The 26,713-nt window shown below is 44.2% G+C and overlaps 1 protein-coding gene across 1 annotated transcript; it reads right to left on the bottom strand.

Annotated features, from left to right (window-relative positions):
• Window positions 1-379: 379 nt before the first annotated feature.
• LOC139460551 (solute carrier family 23 member 1-like) lies at window positions 380-26,067 on the bottom strand. Its single transcript, XM_071242018.1, has 11 exons — window positions 25,924-26,067; window positions 21,713-21,870; window positions 15,095-15,177; window positions 13,912-14,072; window positions 11,258-11,439; window positions 10,398-10,536; window positions 9,541-9,697; window positions 6,150-6,403; window positions 5,472-5,745; window positions 4,323-4,418; window positions 380-651 (listed from the first exon to the last, which is right to left on the bottom strand). The coding sequence occupies exons 1-11, from the start codon at window positions 26,065-26,067 to the stop codon at window positions 380-382; spliced, it is 1,920 nt and encodes a 639-aa protein (XP_071098119.1).
• Between the last annotated feature and the right edge of the window lie 646 nt (window positions 26,068-26,713).

The raw sequence follows: 26,713 nt of genomic DNA, 5'->3' as shown, positions 1-26,713 counted from the left end.
ATGCATTATTGTTTCGGTCTAAAATGACGCAACGACGTGGCTCTTTTTCACCTTTTTGCGAACATTAATGCACTTTCGCGGCGATTCATGAAAAATAAAATGGTGTCTAAAGATCCCTCGGCACGTCCACAACAAAGACCTCACAGTTTCACCCAAACACACTACCTGCACAGACAGGAGAGCCATCGTGCGTCATGTGCAGCATGTACATTGATTTTGGAATGGCTGGTCAGAGCTACCTGCCTTTGGTTAATTATCCGGCAAATACAGCATCCCAACGATGGGGGTTGAAACTGATTAATCAAAATGATGCGGATGGGGACCAGAATCATAATACCACCTCCACCCCAGAATATAAAATGCCCGGCCCGAAGAGGAACTACACACTAGAGTTTCCCAAGAGTGATCTGACATTATCCGGCGTCCCACCTGGCTGGAATGGTGACGTGGGGGTACGGTCTAACGCTGTCCCTGGAGGCATGAAGGGGAGCCGTGAACAGCAGGGCAGGTACTGATACAGTCGACCTTGCCAGAACCATCCATACGTATTGTCTGGTGACGTCTCCACGGGCTTCTGTGTGATACTGGTCTTGGTGGCGTCAGTCCCCAGAAGATTTTGCCAAGCGTCAATGCCTCGGTCTTTCCGTGATCCTGTAAAAGGTGTAGTTGAAAAGGGGGTTTTATATTCACATGTCTATTCTAAAAAGGAACCATACAGAGAACATGGAGGCAATACATTCACGAGGCAACCTTCGCGTGTGATTGTAATGCCTCACTTAGCTCATCTTGTGGGAGAAGATCGAGAAAACTGCAAGACTCATGAAATAAGTTTCCATCAAGTCACTTTAGCCAAACAAGTATTTTGGGTCGATAACACATTATTTTCAGAACATCTAACATGTCCCGTGGACATTTCATTTGTAAATAACCTGAGTATACAAATTACTTTTCCCCAAGTAATTAGTTAACTTGTTATAGAGTAGTGGCCAGACCCTCAAACTACCAACATACCCCTCCCAATAGTAGAACAAAGAAAACTAAAGATTTTCCTTATGTTTTTGTATCCAACAAACTAGAAAATGATGCTTGTGGTCAAATGTTTTGGTGGCAGACACTGTTTTGGGGTCAAAATACGCTCAGATTTTGTAAAAATAGAGAAAATCAAATAAAGTCCCCTTAAAAGGTAGTGTATGCATTGAGTCCTTATTTTTATCATTTGTGTCATAGTAAACACACAGTAGACTTGAATTATTATTATTATTATTATTATTATTTTAATTATAGCTTCTCAAAAGTTGAGTTATTAGTAAAAATAAGCCAAAATGTCGTAAATGTTTCTATCTTTCCATTTCCAAATTATTGGAAAATGAACTGTAATGAATTATTAGTTTTATCAACCAAGCCATTTGATATCTCAAAATGAGCCGACACGTCTTATGAGCTTTTATAACTTTTTTTTAAAAATTGTAATATTTTGGCTTCCCTTGCTTAGTTTCTACCTTTGTTATCTTATTTCTTTTGTTGTTCTTACAGGTACATATATATGTTCTGTGCTTCATAGCATTAATTCACCTGATGAAGGAGTAAGCATATACTCCGAAATGTTGTGTTCCCCATAATAAAAAAGTCGACATCCATTAATTCTCTTTTTTATGTGTATCACTTTTAAATGTCATTCAAAGACTACGTAAAGGTACCTAAACCTTATAATCTGACATTTATCAGAATATTTTTGAATACACTATAGCCAAGGAGTGTATGATTATATTTGTAATAACATACATGATTCTTCATAAGAGAACGGGGGCGGTCGGGTAGCCTAGTGGTTAAAGCTTTCGCTCGTCACGCCGAAGACCCGGGTTCGATTCCCGACATGGGTACAATATGTGAAGCCCATTTCTTGTGTCCCCCGCCGTGATATTGCTGGAATATTGCTAAAAGCGGCGTAAAACCATACTCACTCACTCACTCACTCATGAGATAACGTCCAATACGTCCAATAGAATCTGTATTGGCGGATATTCGAGACTGGTTGTTCTCTGCTGTTGATGTTTTATAACTATTTTGTGCTGTTATCTGCTGCAATACTGAATTTTAAGGGTCGTGTTTATAAGATGTTACCACATTTGTAGAACGTAATAATGTGTTGTGGTATACAAAAAGGTTTAAACATACTTAGCTGTAAACATTCTTTGGATTAGAGTCGCTAAAAGGAATAAAGTCTTTGTGTGTTTTAACTCTACACGTTAATGACATGTAGCACATGTCAGGGGCTCAATATCCCAACAGGGTGGTTCATTAGTTACCCCCTACCACTTGCGAGTCATCGCAAGGTATGCTAACATATATCTACTGTCGTAACAATCGTTATATCAAAAGTCAAGAGGAGTCAGAAGAGATATGTCAACCATTGTGCGATGTCAGTCGAAACACAATTAGACATTAAATACTGGATTACCTGAATAGTTCATCACTTTGCTTTGATAAATACAGCAGCAAGCAAGAGTCGAGCAAAGATTGTAGAAATGTACAAAGTGAACTGACATGTTTAATATCTTGCTCGGTGTTGATGTTATCATATTGAAAGCATCCCAGAGCAAGATACACCAAGTACCAAAACTGTTTAGAGGGATAGAGAGAGGGCTCGGTTGGTCGGTGGGTCGATGGAGTGTGCCCACCTCTAATGTGAAAACAGAGATCATATTAGATGACTACAAATTAGCTGAGAGAATGATAAGGATAAGATCTTATCAAAATTATTTGAACTCACAATTTGTGCCACTTAACGATACATTGCTTGGGACCCTAGCTTCAATAGCATAATTGCACTGGGCTGAGATAATCAAGACGGTATTCTCTGGATCTAGAACATTGTGAAATGTGATGTTCTTATGGTGATGCCTGGTTATAAATTCAAAGAAGACAGCTTTCTCAATGTTGCTGACGCATGTTGAAATGTTGAAGAACTTGTCAGTTTGGATTGAACCCTCTAGAAGCGTCCCTAAACTCTGCTAGAGCATTCGTCCTCCTGCTTTGAACACCCAGGATGACCAAGGCTATGTCCAGGCCTCCAACACTGACAAGGCTGCTACAATGTTCCCACTAGAAGATGCTTTCAAGCAACTCATGTTGAGAGCCATTTTTCAGACGACACTATGGCTGCAGATATATCAGTCATCTCATCTGCAGCCACAGATCTGGACGGCCACATACTGAACACTGCACCTGCTCTGGTTACCTACACTCTGCAGACGATGATGAACCTGAAGGCTTGAGTGACAGTGGTGGCAGTGGTGGCAGTGACTATTTTTTTCTTACTGTATTGGAGAAAAATAATGGACTTGTTAATGAGTTACTGACAATATTGAAGCAATTGCAAAAAAGTGCTTCACACTGACACTTCAAAGTAAGACAATATGATCAGTAATTATAGTACACAACATAGGCGAAAATTATCTTATATATGACAATAACATGATAGATGGAGTTCCTGGTCGAAACCTAAATTTTGACATTCAATTTCTCATACATTCCTTAGTGAAAACAAAATATTGTCATTTTCCTGTATTGACGGAATGTTAGTGGAGTCATTGTAATTTCTTTTAAATGCACCATATATTTGTGGGATTTTTTTTATCAGGATGGGGGTGGGATCACATTTATTAAATTTTCATACATTATATTATACCTATATGAATTGTGGAATTTTTCATAAGCTCCTAAAGCATTTAGGCAGATTTTGAGATACCACACGGCATGATTGTCAATATGGAGGTTACATTATCTTGTTTTGTAATACTTTGAAAATGAAATTTGAGTTATTTTTTTCCTGTTTTTGTGACATTTTGGACGATAACGTGACTAAAACCATTTTGCTACTTGTTTATTTGTTCTATTTTAGGTTTCCTATGTCAGCACACAGATTTTGTTGATAAAATGAGCATTGCAATATGCAAGCTGACTTATTTCGAGCCATTTATTTGATTTACTTCATTTTGTCATACAAATGTGCATTTTACCACCAAAGAACATGTCTGAAATCACCACAACCATAATTTTTTAATGCATAAATGACATCTTGTGAAGAGAAATGTGGCTGTGCTTTGTTCTACTGCGGGGAGGGGTTACTCCCTAAATAAGCCTCTTTTTAAGGGTTGGTCACAACTCTATTATCTTTTTACAGAATTTGAGGAAATTAATGGAGATGTTCTGGGTGAAAACATGTATATTTCGTGCATATATCATATGCATGTCACAATATATGTCCCCTTTCAGAGGCGTTGTGTGGTAATCAGCAGTCCTCGATTGGTGAGAATGTTTACCTTTTGTGGTGTTATCCAGGAAGATGGCGATGAGGCCACCAAGAAGCATCGGAGTTCCAAGAATAAGCTGCAGAATTTTATCAAGGTCCTTGACTCCTGAAAGTGAATCATATCCAGCATCGGGGCACACCAGAAATGGGCTTCATACATATGTGGGGAATGGAACCCGGGTTTTCGGCGTGACGAGCGAACGTTTAACCACTTGCTACCCTTCTGTCCCCTTTAGACAAGAATAGACTGCCGAGGTTAATGCTGTTGGGATTTATATACATGTCCAGTGATTTGTGTAAAAGCTGTTAAGGGGACAACCACGTGATAATCTCGGAATGTGGGGTGTAATCGTTGGTCCCTTATGCTACCGTGACGTTGATGGATGATCTAATTTGATTGCTAAATTTGACTACATTTAAAGTGGTTAATGAGCGATGACCACTTCCGACCGCATCACTGAATACGTGATCACGAAAAAGAATCCTTTTTAAAAATCGCATGTTAGTCTTTGTAGATTGGAGATAAATCTTTTCTCTTTTTACATTTTGAATAAACAACGCTTAATGTAACGGCATCAGATCTCATAATTAAAACACACTCATCGGAAAGAAAAGAAATTATGTACAACACGTTTGTCTGTCAGATACCATCTATCTTACAACTATCTTGTGAGTAAAAGATACGTTTTGAAAAAACGCGTTGAAAGATAAATTCTATATGGCAGGAAAATATGCAGTAATCTGGTTCTTACACACCCTTAATTCGAACCATTTTATTGTATTCTCGTGATCGCACTGGCGCATTAATACATAATACAACGCTCATGGATGACATCATCCGGTTGACTGCTAACTACTCACACCTAGTGTGACCCTCCACAAAAGGTAGTCTACCAAATCTGTGGATTATGAAGGCAGCGATGATCAAGCAAACTAGATAAGATCACAGAATATATGTGATACACACTTAAATAAGACTGAAGCATGAGAAACGTATCAGTTAATTACAATCAGGAAAGTATACCTCTGGTCATCGCCATGGAGTAGCCAATCACAGACCTGAAATTGATCTCACACATATGTTTGCTATCAGTTATCTCAATTCTCACCCACAGAGGTGTGTACGATAAGCTGATGATCATTAGTGCTAGAGACATACCTGTTTCGAGGTCCTCAGGGTGTCTCTCTAACCACTCTGGCAAAAATATGCCAATAAACAGAGCCATCCCAACGATGAGGAGGTTCCTGGAAGAGTTCATATTGACGTACTGTAACGAAGAGAGTCCTAGAGTGACCATCATGCCGCACACTGCTACCATAGAACCGACAAGAACTGGATCCGGTATTGTGGCCACGGCAGCGCCGACCTTCCCCACGACCGACAGCACCAGCATAATGGCACCGGCACTGTACATGATGTAGCGGTGAGCTGTCTGCAACAGTGGCATGGTACAAATCAATCAATTTATTTAGCTCATTTTTGCCATTTAAAATCGGTCTTGTTAAATGCAGGTCCACAATGCAGGATCACAATGGTGTGCATACCGGTTTATGCATTTAATACTCCAGAAACGCAAAATCATACTGAAGTCAATTCTTATAAATAAATACGTCAACAATGACAATGTTCACAGACTACTTATTTACTAGTTAACACACAAAGGCTGTAGACAACAATAAAAATCAGCTACGTCGTTCAGTGCAAAAATACAACAAAGCCTGCTCATTCTACCATCTACCAATCAAAAATCTAATGGACAGCCAATCAAATGCCACGAAATCACTTGCAAATTGTTTATATCCATAGAAAATACCTCTTTTGAGTAAGTGAACATACTTTAGTCAGAGTCATAGCGGCAATGTTGGGTGTGTACGAAGTTGTTGAGAGCCCAAATCCTGCTGCTCCAGAAAGTAGTCCCCCAAGCCCTTCTATAAATATCCCCCTGTTGATGGCGTGTTTTGGTGGAGTGGTGACTTCACACGCTTTGGCCGTAGCAAAGTAGTCCCCTACAGACTCAATAATGGAGGCAAGGAACCCTGCTATGAATCCTATAAACAGTCCTATGTTGAACGATGGCTTTCCAAACTGTCCTGAAACAGTAGAAGATATAAGTAGTGTACAATAAACATTTATGTACATCAACTTGTTGAAATTCACCTGGCAAAACCAAAGTTTAAAGTAAGCTAAATTCTTACTGAATTGGGATAGTTTAATATAGTCTGCAAGAATAGTCCCTAAAAATATGAGGCATATGTAATTATATTTCAGAAAAAATACAGGAGCTTGAATATTATTTATTAGAAACAACAACCACCCCACCCCGAAAGTCAAATGGCTTCTCCCTTACATCATTTGAAATTGGATTGGCAGCCCCAAAAAGAATTGTAATCGGATGCAGCAGAAGGATTGCTTTGACAAAGAGCCTGGTTAAGTGGAAACTGCATAATGTTTGTGTTAACGAGTGTTCTCTATGGACAATGATATGTGTTTGTAAGGTACACCTAGTGCAGTTAGGACTAACATTAGTGTATGGTTCAAGCTACATGACCGTGAATAAAAAAAATAAAACCCTTTCCTTCATCACCTTCCACCGTATGATTTCGACCATATCGTATGCAAAGTGTTCAGAATCACTATCAAATAGTCAGCATATCTCCCCCACTGACCACATCTGTCACAAACACATGCAAAGGTATGTCAATTGATCTCTTCTGTCAAATACATTTCTACGTTTTGTAGGCATATGAACCTAATGCGGAAGTTTCTGTGAATAGTTAGAAAAAAAACTTTGGTAAGTTAAAGCATTGTCTACTTGGCAAACTGTGGACAGAGACCATCAAAACTACTTTTTGTTTGTAAGTACTGACGTTCAATACAAAGACACTGCCTGTGATTCATATACAATCATAGCTCAATTATAATTTTACCATGACATTGAAGAATGCTTGATTCTGACTGGTTCAAAAGAGGTTTCCTTTTTGCTATGGAAACCCCTTTAAATATATGAATCCTTTTCACACAAAAAAACATGCGCATGAATACATCGATAGCCTACATATCGATTAATAAAAAATGGCTGCCATTTGATCACCCATTTACATACCTATAACATACTGGGTCTCGTATACAACCAGGTCTCTAAAACATGCCGGGTCAATGACTCTCGCAAAAATAATAGACTGCCTAGCGTCTAATAGAAGAAATACGGTAGTTTGTTATCGTATGTTCTTGGCCGTAACCCTGACTGCTTCAATGATGAGATTACAATACTCTACGAAGGCATAAATTTTGCATACAAATTAAATGTTTACGAAACTGTTAGGGACAAGTTCGATGACGAACAGACTCGGGAGAGGCAATTTCATCATTGCAGCAACCGACAATGAAAGTAAAATATAACAATATAATTGTTGTGTTTGGAGAAACTTTATTCATGAAAACATTTTTTTTTGTGATCGATAGTCATTGTCATCTCCGTCAACCACCACCCTAAAGATTTGGCAGGAGGAGACTTGAAAGTCCTTCAGAAAGCACTCGCCCCTTCGAAAAGGCCACGAAAACAATTTCCCAAGACATCACAGCTTATCAAACTTGATGAAATTCATGTCAGGACACAATTACACAATCACAATTATGAAAATCATACACGGACCACAATTTCACAAATGTCTCATTGCTTTCACACACAGACTTTGAATCCATGCAGATTTATCGTGTCAAAATAGCCGGCTCTTCTGCAGCCAAAAAAGCACCTGTATAGTCCTACTCAGTTCCATGGGCAATCGCATTGTACCAGCAGGCTCATTCCCAGTAAATTTACAGGTTAATGATAAACCACATCATAGTTCGGGGTTGCCCATCTTGCTGGTGTAACTTGTATGAGGCACAAAATGTAAACACAACACTGTCAGCCATTGACAGCTGTGAGGTGTGAATAACCGTGATGTAGGTCAAGTTCTGCCACATCCAAGTTCGAGGTAGAGATGCATCTATTGTGATATTTTTTATTATTTACCGAGGCAATTGCTAACTACCTGATCAATATTAACCACGTAAAATAAATGGTACAAAGTTAATTCATAAAGTTTTTTTGAGAAATATATATTCGATTAGCATTTTTAAAACTATTTCTGCAACCTGTCACCCCTACAATGGAAATGGCATACTCGATTTCCAAGAAATGAATTCTCTCGTTGATTTCCAAGAAATGACTTGCAAAGTCCAATTAGTGCAGAGCAGGTTTCGATGAAATTAAAACAGCTATCTTTGGACTAAGTTTGGTGGGTTATTTTTCAACTTCTTTTTGAAAAACTATGTGTTTTGAACACTTAATTTGAACTTCTCAAGACTATGGGTATTTTAATGATGGACTTTATTCATATTTGTTAGACATATTATTACCTGTGGTCACTTTTTGGAGTGTCCTGAGATTGCGGACTTTTGTACCCTGTGTTGTCACGCATTGGGAGAGAGGTCCGTTTTCAAAGCGTTGTTGCTGTCATGGTAGAATGGAGATAGACCTACTGTGTTTTGGAATTTGATGTGATCCCACTGTAGAGTAGATGCCTCTTATTTATACATTTATCTACTCTACAGTGGGACTACAGTGGGATCACATCAACTTTAAAACACAGTAGTTTTATCTCCTAAATCAACCTTTTATTTGAAATCTAAACACCATTTAGCCTCGTGTTCAGTGTTTAGCTGGTTGTACATTTGTGAATGAATCTAAAGTAGTGCCACCATGACTTCCAAGTGAGTCTTGGGTCTAATGTATGAAGCCCATTTCTGGTGTCCCCCATCGTGATGTTGCTGGAATATTGCTAAAAGCTGAGTAGAACCATACTCACTCACTCACTCTCTAACTCTTAAATCAAGATGTCTTGCTGCAGAGAGAGACTTCTGTTGTGAGGTATTCGGGTCACGTTTATTATTCCAGCCAGTTAGCAAGACTCAGGTACTATCTTTAACACCCCTGTAGGGATTCTGGGTCAGAATAGATCCCCAGCTTCCAATACTGGTCGTAAGAGGTGACCACATGGATCTGTTGGTGAGACTCGGTGACTTGCTTGATTACATGTCATCGTACCTCAACGGCGTGGGTCGCTGCTCACAATATCGATCATTGATGTCAGGTTCAGACTCGATTATTTACAGGTTGCAGTCGTAAAGCTGGAATAATGGGGTGTTAAACCACAAACATACAATCTTTAACAGTGTTGTTTACCTGGATGGGGGACGTAAAACCAAGGCGTGCGATGTAACATCGTGGATTTGGCATCTGTCCTGGCCTTGAACCTTGGATTGGCGGGGTCTGTAGGGAACACGTTTGCGTGTGTTAGGATTCCAGATACTGCCCACACTACGAGGATGCTGAGGAGGACCTGATGTAACAACAGTTACAACAACAGTTACAACAACAGTAACAACAGCAGTCACAACAACAGTTGAAATCTTATCGATCTTGTATTTTTGCGAGCATTTTTCATGATGGTTATTTGTTTTAATACCCATGCGGGTTCCGGTTCAGTATAAGTACCCAGTATCTCATGCTTGTTAGGGTTTTCAGATTGTGTGCTATGTGGCAGTGTATTTTATTGTTTACAATGGTTGTAGCTGTGTTTCTGTTGAGATTCGGTAGACGCTCTTTGCATTATGTTGGGACAGTGATCAGTCATCAGGAAGTTACTATATTTAGATGCTAGTGTGATATGTAAACTTCCGGCTCGGTATACCTCGAACGGTGATAGTATGTTATAGAAACGTCTGGAATGTTCCAGTGCCGCTAGACTGATGAGGGCACTGTGTAGAAATTTCCAGTAGCTAGTTAGGTTGTTTATGAGGGGACAAGAGCGTCATTTTCATTTGATAATACATCAAGACCAAAAGTGTGAAGATCACCCCGGAATCCCTGCCTTGCCCATAGGAAGTTTGATACTGACCACTGCCATCATATTATATACTGGAATACATAGCTGGAATACTGCTGAGTCAGCGTTATCTACATTCACTCACTAATAACAACATTTAAAATTGACTAATGAATAACCGTTTACTGTTAATCGCATGATTGTTTCCACGTACCGGAAGTAGTTGAAAGATGAGCAGGCCATGAGTCTTGCTCTTTCTCCTCCTGTGTTGTGCGTTACATGCTCTCCGTGTGGGGAAAGGCACGGCGATATGGCCAAGGTACAACGCAAATAGCACGACCAGCACAACGCCTCTGGTGAAAAAACATTTAAACAATGTGTTTTGTTCTGCATTCCAATGAGCTGCACATGTTTAGATTTGTGTTGTTGTGGTTGTTCTGAGTATAACGTTCTACGGTGATGAATCTTAGATATTATGTGTAAATCACGTGAGATTATACCCGCATTTGTTTCTGTAACTTACAAGTACATATATATACATTGTTCCTTTGTAATGTATGCTAAACTGCCGGGAACAATAGAGCATACACTCTTGGTTCAATGTACCTTGAAATGAAACAAGAAGAAATTATTATTTGTTTTGTTTTTTTGTGATTCTGTTTCACGTCAAATGTACGTGCATGCGTGCGTGTGTGCGTTTTCTCAGATTCACCTTAATCATGATAGGTATAAAGATTAGAATCACTTCGGGCTTTCCTCACACATCAACTAGACACTCGGCGATACAACTGAATTAATGTTCCAACTCATTCACTAAGTATCAAGTGTCAACTGATTTGCAGGCATGTTCGATTCCTCCCAGGGTTCAATGTTTAAAGCAGGTTGTCCACCGCCATGATATTGCTGGAATAGTCACTAAAAGCGGCGTTAAGCCACACTCTGTCACACACAAGTTTATTGGAATAGTTTTCGCGAACACCTGGTGTCATCTCTATTTCATAGTGATTCATGAACACATGCTCATGATATAGTCGGAATCGTATTAGCCACCATATCATAGAAATATGTACTCACAGTAAGGATAGTTCCCATGACGACCGCGAGTAGGCAATGAGCACCTTGTAAAAACTGAGTCCTACAAGAGCTATGGTAGGGGCCACTGTAACTGGTCCTACAAACTTCATTAGAAGACCGACAAGTCCTGTCACACCAATGAGGATCTCAACAGCCGAGGCAGCCATTAAACTTCCAGATATCTGAAAGTATAATTTTTATCAAGCATCATCATCATCATCATCATCATCATCATCATCATCATCTGCATTCTCAACGCCCTTTTGATAAAGCTTCGTAAAATGTTCAGCAGACGTGTGGTTCCAGAACTTGTGTGTACTTAATACCCTGTTATGTTTATTGGTTTGTCAGCATGTCTGCTTGTGGATTTCACCAAAGTGGTAAATATCTAAGACTTGCATCCCTTCCACAGACTCGACGTGTTATACACTCTTCAAAAAAAGAAACGCACAGGTATTATGTACTTCGTTGAACCTGACTACACCAAAAATCCGGTATATGAATTGGATATATGTTATTAGAAAATGTTGGTGGCCTGATATTCGACAAACGGTGCGTCAAAACGCAGCCATTGTCGATTTGCAATTCAATTGTCAACATTTTACAAGTTCGAAATTGCCGAGACGTAATACCACAGGACGTATTCAAAGAGGGGAATCGCAGTCTTCTGTTGCACGCCATTTGCCGTCTTTGGGACCGATACACACAGTTCAATTCCACTGCAGACCGACCAAGAATTACCATCACTGCACAGGATCGCTACATTCGACTGTTCCACCTACGTCATCGCAATGCCACAGCTACGGAGGCTGCAGGATGCATCCCTGGTTTGAGAAGGATATCGGACACGACTGTCAGGAACCATCTTCGCGAGGCTGGAATCCGACCCAGAAGACAAGTTATCGTCCCTGCTTTGCAACAGATCCATCGACAGCGACACTTGCGTTGGTGCCATACCTTACAACCTTTAGAATTTGAGAAACTGGAGACGAGTGTGGTTTAGCGATGAATCACGATTTTTTCTTCACCGGCGAGATGGAATCATTGACCGTCAGAGGGAGCTGTTTCAACAGGACAACGCTCCAAAGCACACAGCTCGTGTCACGGAAGACTACCTTCATAATGCCAACATCAACGCCATGCCCTGGCCGTCCGATCTCCAGATCACAACCCAAATCTAATACCTCTAGGATGAACTCGATCGACGTGTACGTCAACGTCAGAACACGCCGCAGACACTACCACAACTGGCCAACGCGTTACAAGCAGATTTGCGCAGAATCTCGCAGGACAGTGTTCGTACACTTATCCAGTCAGTGCCGAGGAGATGCAGAGCCGTGATTGATGCCCGGAGCGGTCACACGAGATACTGAGTTCAGCGCAATCTTGTGGCCTTATGTGACACGACAATGAACAGTTTTCAATACCTTTGTACAACGGCAACATGTGACTATCGAGCTCCAACATTTCATATTTGTATCTATGACATTAAATTAGATATGTCGACTTTATTAGGTACAATAAATTTCCGACAAATCTACCTGTGCGTTTCTTTTTTTGAAGAGTATACATGTAACTCGAATACTGTTACAAGCAGAGTTTAACCTAATTTACTCACTTACGCATTAGGGAAGTGAATTATGGAAGTGTGAGTATACGAAATCACATTATAGATCCAAGCTATTTGAGACCGCCCCCGTGGTCTAGAAGTAGAGTGTCTGATCTGAGAGCGGAAGGTCGGGGTTCGATCCCAGGCCGCATCATAACAAAAGAGGTTTAAATATTACTTGTTATTTGTTACCCCGTCTGGCGCTTGGCATTAAGGGGCTAAAACAAGGACTGGTCTGCTTGGAGTCAGTAGACTGTGTCTGAATGAAGAATTCATGTTAAACTACGGCAAGGTATTTCGGTCGGCTAGCACTATTAACTCTGCATTACTAGTATAGGACTAGTATAAACAGCAACACAAACACACACGCATACTCGTCGCTACCTCACCTCACCTCACCTCACCTCGCCTCGCCTCACCTCACCTCACCTCACCTCACTTCACCCCATCCCACCCCACTTCGGCCCACCCCACCCCACCTCACCTCACCTCACCTCACCTCACTTCACTTCACCTCACCTCACCCCACCCCACCTCACCTCACCTCACCTCACCCCCACCTCACCTCACCCCACCTCACCTCACCTCACCTCACCCCAACCCAACCCAACCCACCCCACCCCACCCCACCCCACCCCATCTCACCTCACCCCACCCCACCCCACCCCACCCCACCTCACTTCACCTCACCTCACCAAAGCTATTTCAAAGTGAACAGCGACACCGGTGGCCTCGACATCTAAGGTGCCAGAGTTGGTAGTGCAAAGTTCCGTCTCTAATGCGTGCCAGAAATTTAACGTGGGTTCGAAATCCATGTTGCTCAAATTATGTTACTCGGTTATCGTCACCATCCGTTCTTTAGTTTTCACCAAAGTGGTAAACACCAATATCTGCATCACTTTGGCCTTTTTCCCCACATTAAGCTGACATGACACAGCACAGATACTGAGAGCGGCGTTATAATAAATAGGATCTTTATTCTTTCACCGTTAAACACCTTCTGCATAAAAGTGACAATCATTGTACGAAATTTCGATACACATACTTCTCTCAGTTTGTCTTCGGGACTCAAACAGGTCGGCAAGTCGCCCGTTGAAACAGTATCTGGAGTTGAGGTGGTGTTGTAACCCTCGTCGGTGATGTTGTAGTATGTGCTGTTGTAGTCTGTGCTGTTGTTGTGTGTGCTGTTGTAGTCTGTGCTGCTATCTGGAAAGAAAGAGAGAATCAGCCACCCACCCACTCAAACTCCGGCACATAGAAGCACTCTACCTCTCTACATCCCTCCTTCACTCACTCATCCATCACCCCACTCACTCACACACTTTCCCTCTCTCAACCATTCACTCACAAAAGCAACACCACACATTATCAGCATACCCGCACACTCACTCACGCACTCACCTACCTACCTACACACCTACCCACTCACTACTCACCCACCACTCACCCACCCAATCGCCTGCTAAAAATACCAACACTCACTTATCTACCTACCCACCACTCATCCATCTACTCACTCACTCACTCACTCACTCACTCACTCACTCACTCATACACACTCTCACTCACATACTCACATACACTCACTCACAAGCTCACACATTCACATACTCACACACACATACACACTCTCATCCACAACACTCACTCACTCACTCACTCACTCACTCACTCACTCACTCACTCACTCACCTTTTCATGGTAGGACAATGACTCGAAACCTGCTGAGCATCAGTCAGGAAGTTACTGTACTGTCCCCAAGATCCCTGAGGCGATCTCTCCTGGAGCACACAGGTAACACAACACCGGCCACTCTCCCTCCGTTGCCATTTCATCAAGCCTTTCTAGACACTAACCCAACAGCTCACCCTCTCACCAAAAAAAACATCCAACCAGACTCAGTCACTTACTCACTCCACTAATCTATCACTCACTCAACCGCCTATACACTCGCTAACTCACTCACTCACCACTGGTGGCCAAGTCGTCTAAGACGCCGCATTTCGCTGTGTACAGTTGCATCCTTGGGCACGCCAGAAACCTTTGATCATGGATTCGAGGTTTTTGGGTTTGCCAGCATCATACCCCTGCTCTGAGACCTGCATCACTTCGGGTTTCCTCCCACATGAAGCTGACACACCGACATGTAACTCGAATACTGTTCAAACCGGCGTTAATCCACTCACTCACACACTCATCAACTCCGATACAATCGCTCGCTTACTCACATGTACAAGACCACTCCCTGCTTCTCTGGGCTGCTAGCAAGGCAGGTAGAAATGCAACTGACGGACCCTGTATCATCGGCAGCCTGGGAAAAGAGTTATTGCAACGAGGCACTGTCAGTTGACACGAGGAATCTTTTGTTCAGTATAGATATGTTCCATCTGTATCAAGGCGGCCTGTAAATATTCTGAGCCTGGGGCCCGTGTACACAGCGATGCCAGCTATATGGTAAAGAGTGGCAGTTAGCGTTAGAGTGATAGTGTTAGCTGTGCAACAGGCCCGAGGAAAATTAGCTACACCCATCTCCCTTGTCGAATGACACGACCAGGTTACCCCGGAGTCGGCTGTGGTTGTGGAGTGTGGAGTGCGTGGTGCGTGGTGCGTGGTGTGTGGTGTGTGTTTTGTGGTTTGTGGTGTGTAGTGTGTAGTGCGCAGTGAGTGGTATGTGGTGCGTGGTGCGTGGTGTGTAGTGTGTAGTGCGTAGTGCGTAGTGTGTAGTGTGTAGTGTGTAGTGTCTAGTCCGTAGTGTGTAGTGTCCAGTGCGTAGTGTGTAGAGTGTAGTGTGTAGTGTGTAGTGTGTAGTGTCTAGTCCGTGGTGTGCAGTGTCCAGTGCGTAGTGTGTAGAGTGTAGTGTCTAGTGCGTAGTGTGTAGTGTGTAGTGCGTAGTGCGTAGTGCGTAGGGTGTATTGTGTAGTGTCTAGTGCGTAGTGTGTAGTTTGTAGTGTCTAGTGCGTAGTGCGTAATGTGTAGTGCATAGTGTGTAGTATCTAGTGTGTAGTGCGTAGTGTGTAGTGTGTAGTGCACAGTGCATTGTGTGTAGTGCGTAGTTTGCAGTGTGCAGTGTGCAGTGCGTACTGTGTAGTCCGTAGTGTGTAGTGTGTAGTGTGTGGTGTGTAGTGCGTAGTGTGTAGTGCGTGGTGTGTAGCGTCTAGTGTCTAGTGTGTATTGCGTAGTGTTTAGTGCGTAGTGCGTGGTGTGTGGTGTGAAGTGCGTGGTGTGTGGTGTGTAGCGTCTAGTGTCTAGTGTGTAGTGTCTATTGTGTAGTGCGTAGTGCAAAGTGCGTAGTGTGTAGTGTCTAGTGTGCAGTGCGTAGTGCAAAATGCGTAGTGTGTAGTGTCTAGTGTGTAGTGTCTAGTGTGTAGTGCGTAGTGCGTAGTGCGTAGTGTCTAGTGTGTAGTGTGTAGTGCGTAGTGGCTAGTGTCTAGTGTGTAGTGCGTAGTGCAAAGTGCGTAGTGTGTAGTGTCTAGTGTGTAGTGCGTAGTGTGTAGTGCAAAGTGCGTAGTGTGTAGTGTCTAGTGTGTAGTGTCTAGTGTGTAGTGCGTAGTGCGTAGTGCGTAGTGTCTAGTGTCTAGTGTGTAGTGCGTAGTGGCTAGTGTCTAGTGTGTAGTGCGTAGTGCAAAGTGCGTAGTGTGTAGTGTCTAGTGTGTAGTGCGCAGTGTGTAGTGCAAAGTGCGTAGTGTGTAGTGTCTAGTGTGTAGTGTCTAGTGTGTAGTGTCTAGTGTGTAGTGCGTAGTGCGTAGTGTGTAGTACGTGGTGTGTGGTGTGTGGTGTGTGGTGTGTAGTGTGTTGTGTATGGTGTCTGGTGTCTGGTATCTGTGTAGTGGATCAAATAGTGTGTGGTGGATAAGGTGTTATGTGTGGTGTGTAATATGTGGTAGGTTGTGTCTGGTTGTGTGGTGTGTAGTCTGGAGCAAATGACGTGAAGTGTGTTTAGTGCATAGTGCGTAGTGCGTAGTGTGTAGTGTGTAGTGTGAGATGTGTAGTGTGTAGTGTTTATTGCGTAGTGTGTAGTGCGTAGTGTGAAGAGCGTAGTGTGTAGTGTCTAGTGGGTAGTGCATAGTGCGTAGTGTGTAGTGTGTGGTGTGTGGTGTCTAGTGTGCAGTGCGTAGTGTGTAGTGCGTAGTACGTGGTGTGTGATGTGTAGTGTGTGGTGTCTGGTGTCTGGTGTCTGGTCTGAAACTGTGTAGTGGATTATATAGTGTGTGGTAGGTGAGGTGTTATGTGTGGTGTGTAATATTTGGTGGGTGGTGTCTGGTTGTATGGTGTGTAGTCCGGAGTGAGTGACGTGAAGTGTGTTTAGTGTGTAGTGTGTGGTGTGTGATGTGTAGTGTATTGAGTGTGTTGTGTATGGAGTGTGTTGTGGTGGGATGTGGGTGGTGTGTAGTGTCTGGTGTGTGGTGGGTTGTGTCTGGTTGTGTGGTATGTGGTATGTGATGTGTGGTGTGTGAGTGTGTGGTGTGTAGTGCGTAGTGCGTGGTGTGTGGTGTGTGGTGTGTAGTGTATTGAGTGTGTTGTGTATGGAGTGTGGTGTGGTGGGTTGTGATGTTTAGTGTGTGGTATGCGTAGTGTGTGAGTGTGTCGTGTATAGTGTGTAGTGCGTGGTGTGTGGTGTGTAGTGTTTGGTGTGAAGTATGTGGTATGTGGTTTGTGAGTGTGTGAGTGTGTGAGTGTGTCGTGTGTAGCATGTAGTGTGTGTGGTGTGTGGTATGTGGTGTGTGGTGTGTGGTGTGTGAGTGTGTGGTGTGTATTGTGTAGTGCGTGATGTGTGGTGTGTGGTGTGTAGTGTGAGGTTTGTGGTGTGTAGAGTGTGAAATGTCTAGTGTGAGTGGTTTTAAGGTGTGTGGTGGGTGGTGGGTGTAGTGTCTAGTGTGTGGTGTTTGATCTGTAGTGTATTGAGTGTGTTGCGTATGGAGTGTGGGGTGGCGGGTTATGGGTGGTGGGTGTAGTGTCTAGTGTGTGGTGTGTGATGTGTGGTGGTGGAGTGTCTTGCGTATTGAGTGTGGGGTGGCGGGTTGTGGGTGGTGCGTGTCGTGTCTAGTGTGTGGTGTGTGATGTGTGGTGGTGGAGTGTCTTGCGTATTGAGTGTGGGGTGGCGGGTTGTGGGTGGTGCATGTCGTGTCTTGTGTGTGGTGTGTGATGTGTGGTGGTGGAGTGTGCTGCGTATGGAGTGTTGTGTGGCGGGTCGTGGGTGGTGTGTAGTGTCTTGTGGGTGGTGGGTGGTGTCTGGTTGTGTGGTGTGTAGTCTGGAGTGAGTGACGTGAAGTATGTTTAGTGTGTTGTGTGTAGTGTGTAGTGCGTGATGTGTGGTGTGTGGTGTGTAGTGTGAGGTTTGTGGTGTGTAGAGTGTGAAATGTCTAGTGTGTGTGGTTTTAAGGTGTGTGGTGGGTGGTGGGTGTAGTGTCTAGTGTGTGGTGTTTGATCTGTAGTGTATTGAGTGTGTTGCGTATGGAGTGTGGGGTGGCGGGTTGTGGGTGGTGGGTGTAGTGTCTTGTGTGTGGTGTGTGATGTGTGGTGGTGGAGTGTCTTGCGTATGGAGTGTTGTGTGGCGGGTTGTGGGTGGTGTGTAGTGTCTTGTGGGTGGTGGGTGGTGTCTGGTTGTGTGGTGTGTAGTCTGGAGTGAGTGACGTGAAGTATGTTTAGTGTGTTGTGTGTAGTGTGTGGTGTGTGATGTGTGGTGGTTGAGTGTGTTCTGTATGGAGCGTGGTGTGATGGTATGTGTGTGGCGTGTAGTGTCTGGTGGGTGATGTGTAGTCTGTAGTAAGTGAGGTGTAGTGTGTGTGGTGTGTAGTGTGTGCTTTTTTTTTATTGTGGAGTGGGTGGTGTGGTGGGTGGTATGTAATATGTGGTATGTAGTGTTAGATGTGTAGTGTGTGGTTTAAGGTTGTGTGTTGTGTGTTGTGTGCTCTTTGATGTGTGGTTGTGTGGCGTGTGATATCGGGTGTGTGGTTTTGGGTGTGTAATGTGTGGTGTCTGGAGTGTGGATTGTGGAGAGTGTATTATCGTATGTGTGGCATGTAGTGTGTGATGTATAGTGTGTTGTGTGTGGTGTGTGAAGTGTGTGATGTGTAGTGTGTGGTATGTGTAGTGTGTGAGTGTGTCGTGTGTAGTGTGTAGTGCGTGGTGTGTGGTGTGTAGTGATTGGTGTGAGTGTGTGGTGTGTAGCATGTAGTGTGTGTGGTGTGTGGTGTGTAGTGTGTGGTGTGTGGTGTGTGGTATGTGGTATGTGGTATGTGGTGTGTGAGTGTGTGGTGTGTAGTGTGTGGTGCGTGGTGTGTTGTGTGAGGTTTGTGGTGTGTAGAGTGTGAAATGTCTAGTGTGTGTGGTTGTGAGGTGTGTGGTGGGTGGTGGGTGTAGTAACTAGCGTGTGGAGTGCGGAGAGTGTGGTAACGGATGTGTGGTATGGAGTGCGTGGTGTGTGGAATGTGTAGTGTGTGGTGTGTTGTGTGTTGCGTGTGGTGCGTTGTGTGAGCCGGCTGGCTACGGCACTGGTGGTATGTGGTGTGCAGTGTCTTGTGTATGGTGTGTGGTGTGTGGCTGCTGCAGTGTACAGAGTGTAGTGTGCAGTGTGTGGTGTGTAGTGTGTGGTGTGAGGTGTGCAGTGTGTGGTATGTAGTGTGCAGTGTCTTGTGTATGGTTATGTGGTGTGTGGCTGCTGCAGTGTACAGAGTGCAGTGTGCAGTGTGTGGTGTGCGGTGTGTGGTGTGCAGCATTCAGTGTCTGGTGTGTGGTGTACAGTGTGTGGTGTGTGGTGTGGTGTGTGCATTATGCAGTGTGTGGTGTGAGGTGTGCAGCATTCAGTGTCTGGTGTGTGGTGTACAGTGTGTGGTGTGAAGTGTGTGTTGTGTGGTGTGGTGTGTGCATTATGCAGTGTGTGGCGTGTCGAGTGTGTGGTTGGTGGTGTGTAATATGTGGTGTTTTGTGTGTGGTGTGGAGTGTGTGGTGTGTGCAGTGTGCAGTGTGTGGTGTTTGGTGTGTCGAGTGTGTGGTGGGTGGTGTGTAATATGTGGTGTGGTGTGTGTGGTGTGGGTGGTGTTTCGTGTTTGGTTGGTGTTGTGTTGTGTGTTGAGTGGTGTGCGGTGTTTGGAGTGTGCAGTGTGCAGTGGTGCGTGGTGTGTTGTGGGTGATGGGTTGTGTGTTGTGGGTGGTGTTTTAGTATGAGGTGTGGAGTGTTCAGTGGGTGGTGGGTGTGGTGGGTGGTGTGAGTGATATTTGGTGTGAGGTGTGGAGTGTGTGGTGTGTGCAGTGTGCAGTGTGTGGTGTGAGGTGTGCGGCGTGTGGTGTGTGGTGTTTCAAGTGTGTAGTGGATGGTGTGCAGTGTATGGTGTGTAATGTGTTGTGTGCAGTGTGTGCTGTGTAGTTTGTAGTTTATGGTGGGTGGGTGTGGTATGTGGTATGTTAAGTCTGTGGTATGTGGTGTATGGTGTATGGTGTGATGTGTGAACATTGTGGTGCGTGGAGTGTGGTGGGTGGAGTGTGGTGGGTGGCCTGTGTGTTGTGTAGTATGTCGTGTGTGGAGTGTGGAGTGTGTGCTGTGCAGTGTGTAATGTGTGTGGTGTGTAATGTGTGTGGTGTGTAGTGTGTGGCGGTTGTTGTGTAATGTGTGGTGTGTGGTGTGAGGTGTGTCTGGTGTTTGGAGTGTGGTGTGGTGTGGTGTGTTGTTTGTAGTTTGTGTTGAGTGGTGTGCTGTGTGTGGTGTGCGGAGTGAGGAATGTGGAGTGTAGTGTGGTGTGGTGTGGTGTGGTGTGGGTGGTGTTTGGTTGTCTGGTGGGCGTTGTGTTGTGTGTTAAGTGGTGTGCTGTGTGTGGTGTGCGGAGTGAGGAATGTGGAGTGTGGAGCGTAGTGTGGTGTGGTGTGCTGTGGGTAGTGTTTGGTTGTGTGGAGTGTGGAGTGTGGAGTGTGGAGTGTGGAGTGTGGAGTGTGGAGTGTGGAGTGGTGTGGTGTGGGTGGTGTTTGGTTGTGTGGTGGGTGTTGTGTTGTATGTTGAGTGGTGTGATGTGTGTGGTGTGCGGAGTGTAGGATGTGGAGTGCGGAGTGTGGAGTGCAGTGTGGTGTGGTGTGGTGTGGTGTGGTGTGGTGTTTGGTTGTGTGGTGGATGTTGTGGTGTGTGTTGAGTGGTGTGATGTGTGTGGTGTGCGGAGTGTGTAGTGTGTAGTGTGTAGTGTGTAGTGTAGTGTTGTGTGGTGTGGTGTGATCGATGTTTGGTTGTGTGGTGGGTGTTGTGTTGTTTGTTAGTGGTGTGATGTGTGTGGTGTGCGGAGTGTGGAGTGTGGAGTGCGGAGTGTGGAGTGCAGTGTGGTGTGGTGTGGTGTGGTGTGGTGTGGTGTGGTGTGGTGTGGGTGGTGTTTGGTTGTGTGTTGGGTGTTGTGTTGTGTTGTGTGTTGAGTGGTGTGTGCGGAGTGTGGAACATGGAGTGTGGAGAGTAGTGTGGTGTGTGGTGTGTAGTTAGTGTTGTGTGATGTTTGTCATGTTTGGTGCATGGTGTGTTTTGGGTGCTGTGTTGTGGGTCGTGTGTGGCGTCGGTGGTGTTTGATGTGCGGTGGGTGTTGTGGTGGGTGTTGAGTGGTGTGCTGTGTTTGGTGTGCGGTGTATGGAGTGACTGGAATTTAAAAGCTTCACTATCGATATGAGAGGTGTATTGAAAAGCAGAGAGATTATGTTGAAAAATAAAATTAAACACAAGTTCACAATAGTTGGTTTTCTTTGTATTTGTCGGGGACCATATACGGTAAACCAATTGTTACGTTAAGCTCAGATACGATAGTCGAAACCACATATCCCCCAACCCTTCTCTCCCCCCAAAACACGACAAAGGGTGACAGTAAATACATGCTACTACTTACCTGGTACCTAGTGCTGTCTGAAGCAGGGTACAGGCGCCTGATGTAAATATAATGGTAGAAAAGAGTTGGGTTCTAATAAGACTGCCATGGTCTGCGCCAACTATATCAGCGGTCAGGAAACACCCTATCAGAAAATAAGGAACGCAGATGAAAGTATGCTGTGAATATAAAATAGTGAACGCATTTGCATCTTTAATCAAACGAAACAACATACTTCAGTGTGTCCTATTCATGTGACCGACCTCCGTGGTCTAGTGGTAGAGCGTCCGCCCGGAGAACGGAAGGTACGGGGTTCGATCCCCGGCATCCTATTACCAAAAGATGTTAACAGATGTTACTTGTCGTTACCCTGCCTGGAGCTCGGTATTAAGGGCTAAAACAAGGACTTCCGCTCTTCGGGTATACGCTCTGTATCCACTAGACCCCGCAGTGGTTTGAGGAGGATATCGGACCAGACTGTTAGGAACCATCTTCGCGAGGCTTGAATCCGACCCAGAAGACCAGTTATCGTCCCTGTTTTGCAACAGATCCATCGACAGCGACGCTTGCGTTGGTGCCATACCTTTCAACCTTAGAATTTGAGAAACCGGAGACGAGTGTGGTTAAGTAATGAATCACGATTTCATCTTCTTCACCGGCGAGACGGAAGACAACGTGATTATCTTCGTCGAAATGAGCGTTTTGCCCTACATTGTGTTCGTGAATTCGACAAATTCGGTGGTGGTAGTGTCATGGTGTGGGTGACCGCCATATCCTACACCAGGAGATCTGACTTGGTTGTGGTTTAGGGAAATTAAATAGCAAATCGTTACATAAATTAAATTCTTCAACCTCACCTTCTTCCAATCATTGACCGCCAGAGGGAGCTGTTTCAACAGAACAACTCTAGAAAGCACACAGTTCGTGTCACGGTAGACTACCTTCATAATGCCAACATCAACGACTTACCCTGGTCGCCGAGATCTCCAGATCACAACCAAATCGAACACCTCTGGGATCGATCGACGTGTACGTCAACGTCAGAACACGTCGCAGACACTACCGCAACTGGTCAACGCGTTACATGCAGGATTCCGCAGAACACAGAATTCGTATACTTATCCAGTCAGTGCCGAGGAGATGCAGAGCCGTGATTGCTGCCCGGGGCGGCCACACGAGACACTGATTTCAGCGCAACCTTGTGGCCTCATGAGACATGACAATGAACAGTTTTCAATGCCTTTGTACAACGACAACATGTGACTATCGAGCTCCAACATTTCATATTTGTATCTATGATATTAAATCAATTAGATCGACTTTATTAGGTACAATCGATTTACTAAAAATCTACCTGTGCGTTTCATTTTTGGAAGAGTGTTTACAAATTATGTTATTCCTTACTTTTAATTCTTTACCGTTACAGCCAATCGGTATTACAGTACTGTAACTCAAATATCGATAGTATTGATTCTCTACGTTTTCTGTGTTCTGAGCTTCCATCGATCTGCTGAAAGACACCCAACATCTTTCACGTGGCTGGTTACATCAGCTGCTGACTCATCCCTTCCACCACTTTCACTTTCACTTTCACTTTCACTTTCACTTTCCTACTTGTCGGACGAGTGCTCGCTGCCTTGGTTGATGCAGGTCATCGTATCCAAATTGCGTATATCGATGCTCATGATGTCAATCAGCGGATAGTCTGGTCTAGATTCGATTATTTATAGACCGCCGTCATATAACTGGAATGCGGCGTCAAACAAACAAACAAACAAACAAAATACTTTCACTTTCATTGCAAATTACAGTCTTTTGGTGTCGGGATACTTCTGGAACTTTCTACCTCCATATTCTTTTTATTCCATTCGTTTGTCGAATTTGACGGAACAGTCGATAAAAGTGTCAGAATGTTTTACGTTGTCAAGCTATAATCTTTACTTAATCTATTCCAAACTACACAACATTTATCTTACCTTACACATGAATGTCGTACCCCATTTTCATTTAAGGTGCATTTCGGATGTTCCCCGCTCGAATTGCCATACCCTATTGGGTGTACCCTCTAGCCTTGGGGGAACATAAACTAACAAAGGTAACATCAACCCATACCCCCTCGAGACCATTGAGCACCTTATACGTTAACCCTTCTGGGATGTGTAGGACACCTTATACTGTAACCCTCTGGGATGTGTAGAACACATAATGTAACCCTCTATAATGTGCAGAACACCTTATACTGTAACCCTTCTGGGATGTGTAGGACACCTTATACTCTAGCCATCTGGGATGTTTAGAACACTTTATACTGTAACCCTACTGGGATGTGTAGAACACCTTATACTGTAACACTCCGGGTTGTGTAGAACACCTTATACTGTAACCCTCTGGGATTTGCAGAACACCTTATACTGTAACCCTTCCGGGTTGTGTAGAACACCTTGTACTGTAACCCTCTGGGATTTGCAGAACACCTTATACTGTAACCCTCTTGGGTGTGGAGAACACTTTATGCTGTAACCCTCTGGGATGTGTAGAACACCTTATACTGTAACCCTCTGGCTGTGTAGGACACCTTATGCTGTAACCCTCTGGGATGTGTAGGACACCTTATGCTGTAACCCTCTGGGATTTGCAGAACACCTTATACTGTAACCCTCTTGGGTGTGGAGAACACTTTATGCTGTAACCCTCTGGGATGTGTAGAACACCTTATACTGTAACCCTCTGGGATTTGCAGAACACCTTATACTGTAACCCTTCCGGGTTGTGCGTGATGAAAGCACACAAAAGAAATGCCACGACTGTCACAGGAGCAGAGAGAGAGAGAGAGCCATCGGTATGGCCGAAATGCCAGAAGGTTTGGTTGTACACCATTGACAGTAGCCAGGGTGATTCAGGGTACAGGCAGACAGGGAGGACACAGGACAGGCCTAGAACCGGACGACCCCGAGTGACAACACCACTGGAAGACGGTCAGATACGGCTCATTCACCTGCGAAACATATTCGTAACGGCGACGGCGACGGCGACGGCGACGGCGACGGCAGCAACAGCGTTGGGACATCCCATTAGCCAACGTACAGTACTACGACGACTTCGTGCTGCTGGAATCCGAGCGTATCGTCCTTTCCGAGGAATGGTACTGACTGCTCAACATCGACGCCTGAGACAGGAGGTGTCATGGTGTTGGGCGGTATTTGTGGAGATCAGAAGACTGATTTGGTGATTATACAGGGAAACCTGAACGCTGTGCAGTACAGAGACCATGGGTTGCAGCCAGTTGTGCTTCCGTTCTTACAAAACCAACAGCAGTGGACATTGTTCAAACATGACAATGCCGGGCCCCATACTGCAAGATTGAAGCGGAACTTTCTAAACCAGCAGAACGTTGACGTTTTGCCCTGGCCTGCCCACTCATCCGATATGAATCCTATTGAACATCTGTGGAACCAACTTGACAGACAGATTAGATCACGCCATCAGCCTCCCGTCAACAGACAAGAATTGCAGCAGGCCCCGAGAGACGAGTGGCAACCAATTCCAGTCCACGTCATCAGAAGACTGACGTCATCACAGCATGCATTGAGGCAGCCGGACCTCATACACGCTATTGAAGGCAACTGTGTCGACAATGAACTTGTAGTGTGTCTGACAATTTTTTGGTGACATTTCAGACAACTTTTGAAAATGAAATTTCTTACGCCACCATTGTTTACCTTGAGCTTACATTACCTGTGATTGCACAATTTCATTCAAACTGTGGTTGATCAATCATTTGTAACCCCTCCCTAGATTATATAATAATTCACAACAAAACCTCTTCTTGTTATTTTTTTATCGATCATGGAACTCGACCTATACTTTCTTTTGCCGCCCAGTTTAGCTCAGGGCAGTGTGTCAGGTGCATGCAAACACACACCTGCCATCAACTTTCTATAATTTAAACAATTTACTGTTTTAGGTAAGTTCAGAAAGTGGGTATAACACCGCCTGGTTTCATTAAAGAGCATTTTTTGGTACGGGTTTCATAAAACGAGCAACTTGGAAATAGAAAGCAATTCTAAAAATGCGGAACGGGAATCGAATGTAGCATGCAAGCAAATACGAAAAACTTTATAATGATCAGTTCGATTTTTAGGATTCGACGCTACGGCGACGCACAATTTGGTTACGTAGATCAACGGATGCACATGTATGTGTATTTAAGTATGTCTACATATTTGTCTTACCTGTAAAGCTGCTCCGAGGGTGAATAGAACCGGAGGTGGTTTTGTGAGGGTGAAGCGCAACGCTGTCTCCGATTTTTCACCATCCTCGTGAACGTCTGGCGCTGCATCCTCGGACCCCACGTCTTTGTCTTCTACATCCGACATGATGGCCTGCTGCTTGCACTCTGTCGTTCCTGCGCACGTGCCGACAATACACAAGTTAAACGTTGATACAAACTTCGCATTTACTAAAAGCATCAGATGTGGAATATGCAAATTCGTTTGCATTTGTGGGTCCTAACGTCAGCTTTTAGCAATATTCCTGCAATAACACGGTATCACAATTTGTACCGATGTGGAACAAACCCGAGATAACGCTATAAACACGTAACCCAACACCTCACTGCATAACTGATGCACTGATAACGTTTTATACCAACACACAGGTGTTCACCAACGTTTGGTAATGTCCATATATTGAATGACTTCACTGAAGCCGTCTCAGCCCCCAATAACCTAGTTCAGTCTCTACCAGCACACTGTTACTTAATTAGACCCGTCACTACCAGCATACTGTAACCTAGTCCCGTCAGTACCAAACCACTGTAACTTAGTCCCGTCTCTACCAGCACACTGTAACCTAGTCCTGTTTCTACCAGTACACTGTAACCTAGTCCCCTCTCTACCAGTACACTCTAACCTAGTCCCCTCTCTACCAGCACACTGTAACCTAGTCCCATCTCTACCAGCACACTGTATCCTAGTCCCCTCTCTACCAGTACACTGTAACCTAGTCCTGTCTCTACCAGTA

This window comes from Haliotis cracherodii, unplaced genomic scaffold (genome assembly GCF_022045235.1).
Source record: "Haliotis cracherodii isolate W230 unplaced genomic scaffold, xgHalCrac1.p SCAF_14, whole genome shotgun sequence".
Lineage (NCBI taxonomy): Eukaryota > Metazoa > Mollusca > Gastropoda > Lepetellida > Haliotidae > Haliotis > Haliotis cracherodii.
This window is presented reverse-complemented; position numbering and strand designations above follow the sequence as displayed.

Coding starts and splice junctions, on each gene's coding strand:
- LOC139460551 (XM_071242018.1), bottom strand. CDS start 26,067: ATGTCGGATGTAGAAGACAAAGACGTGGGGTCCGAGGATGCAGCGCCA. Junction 11,440..13,911: donor CCGAAGACAAACTGAGAGAA/GTATGTGTATCG, acceptor TTATACTTTCAG/ATATCTGGAAGTTTAATGGC. Junction 6,404..9,540: donor GTTTTACGTCCCCCATCCAG/GTAAACAACACT, acceptor CTACTGTTTCAG/GACAGTTTGGAAAGCCATCG.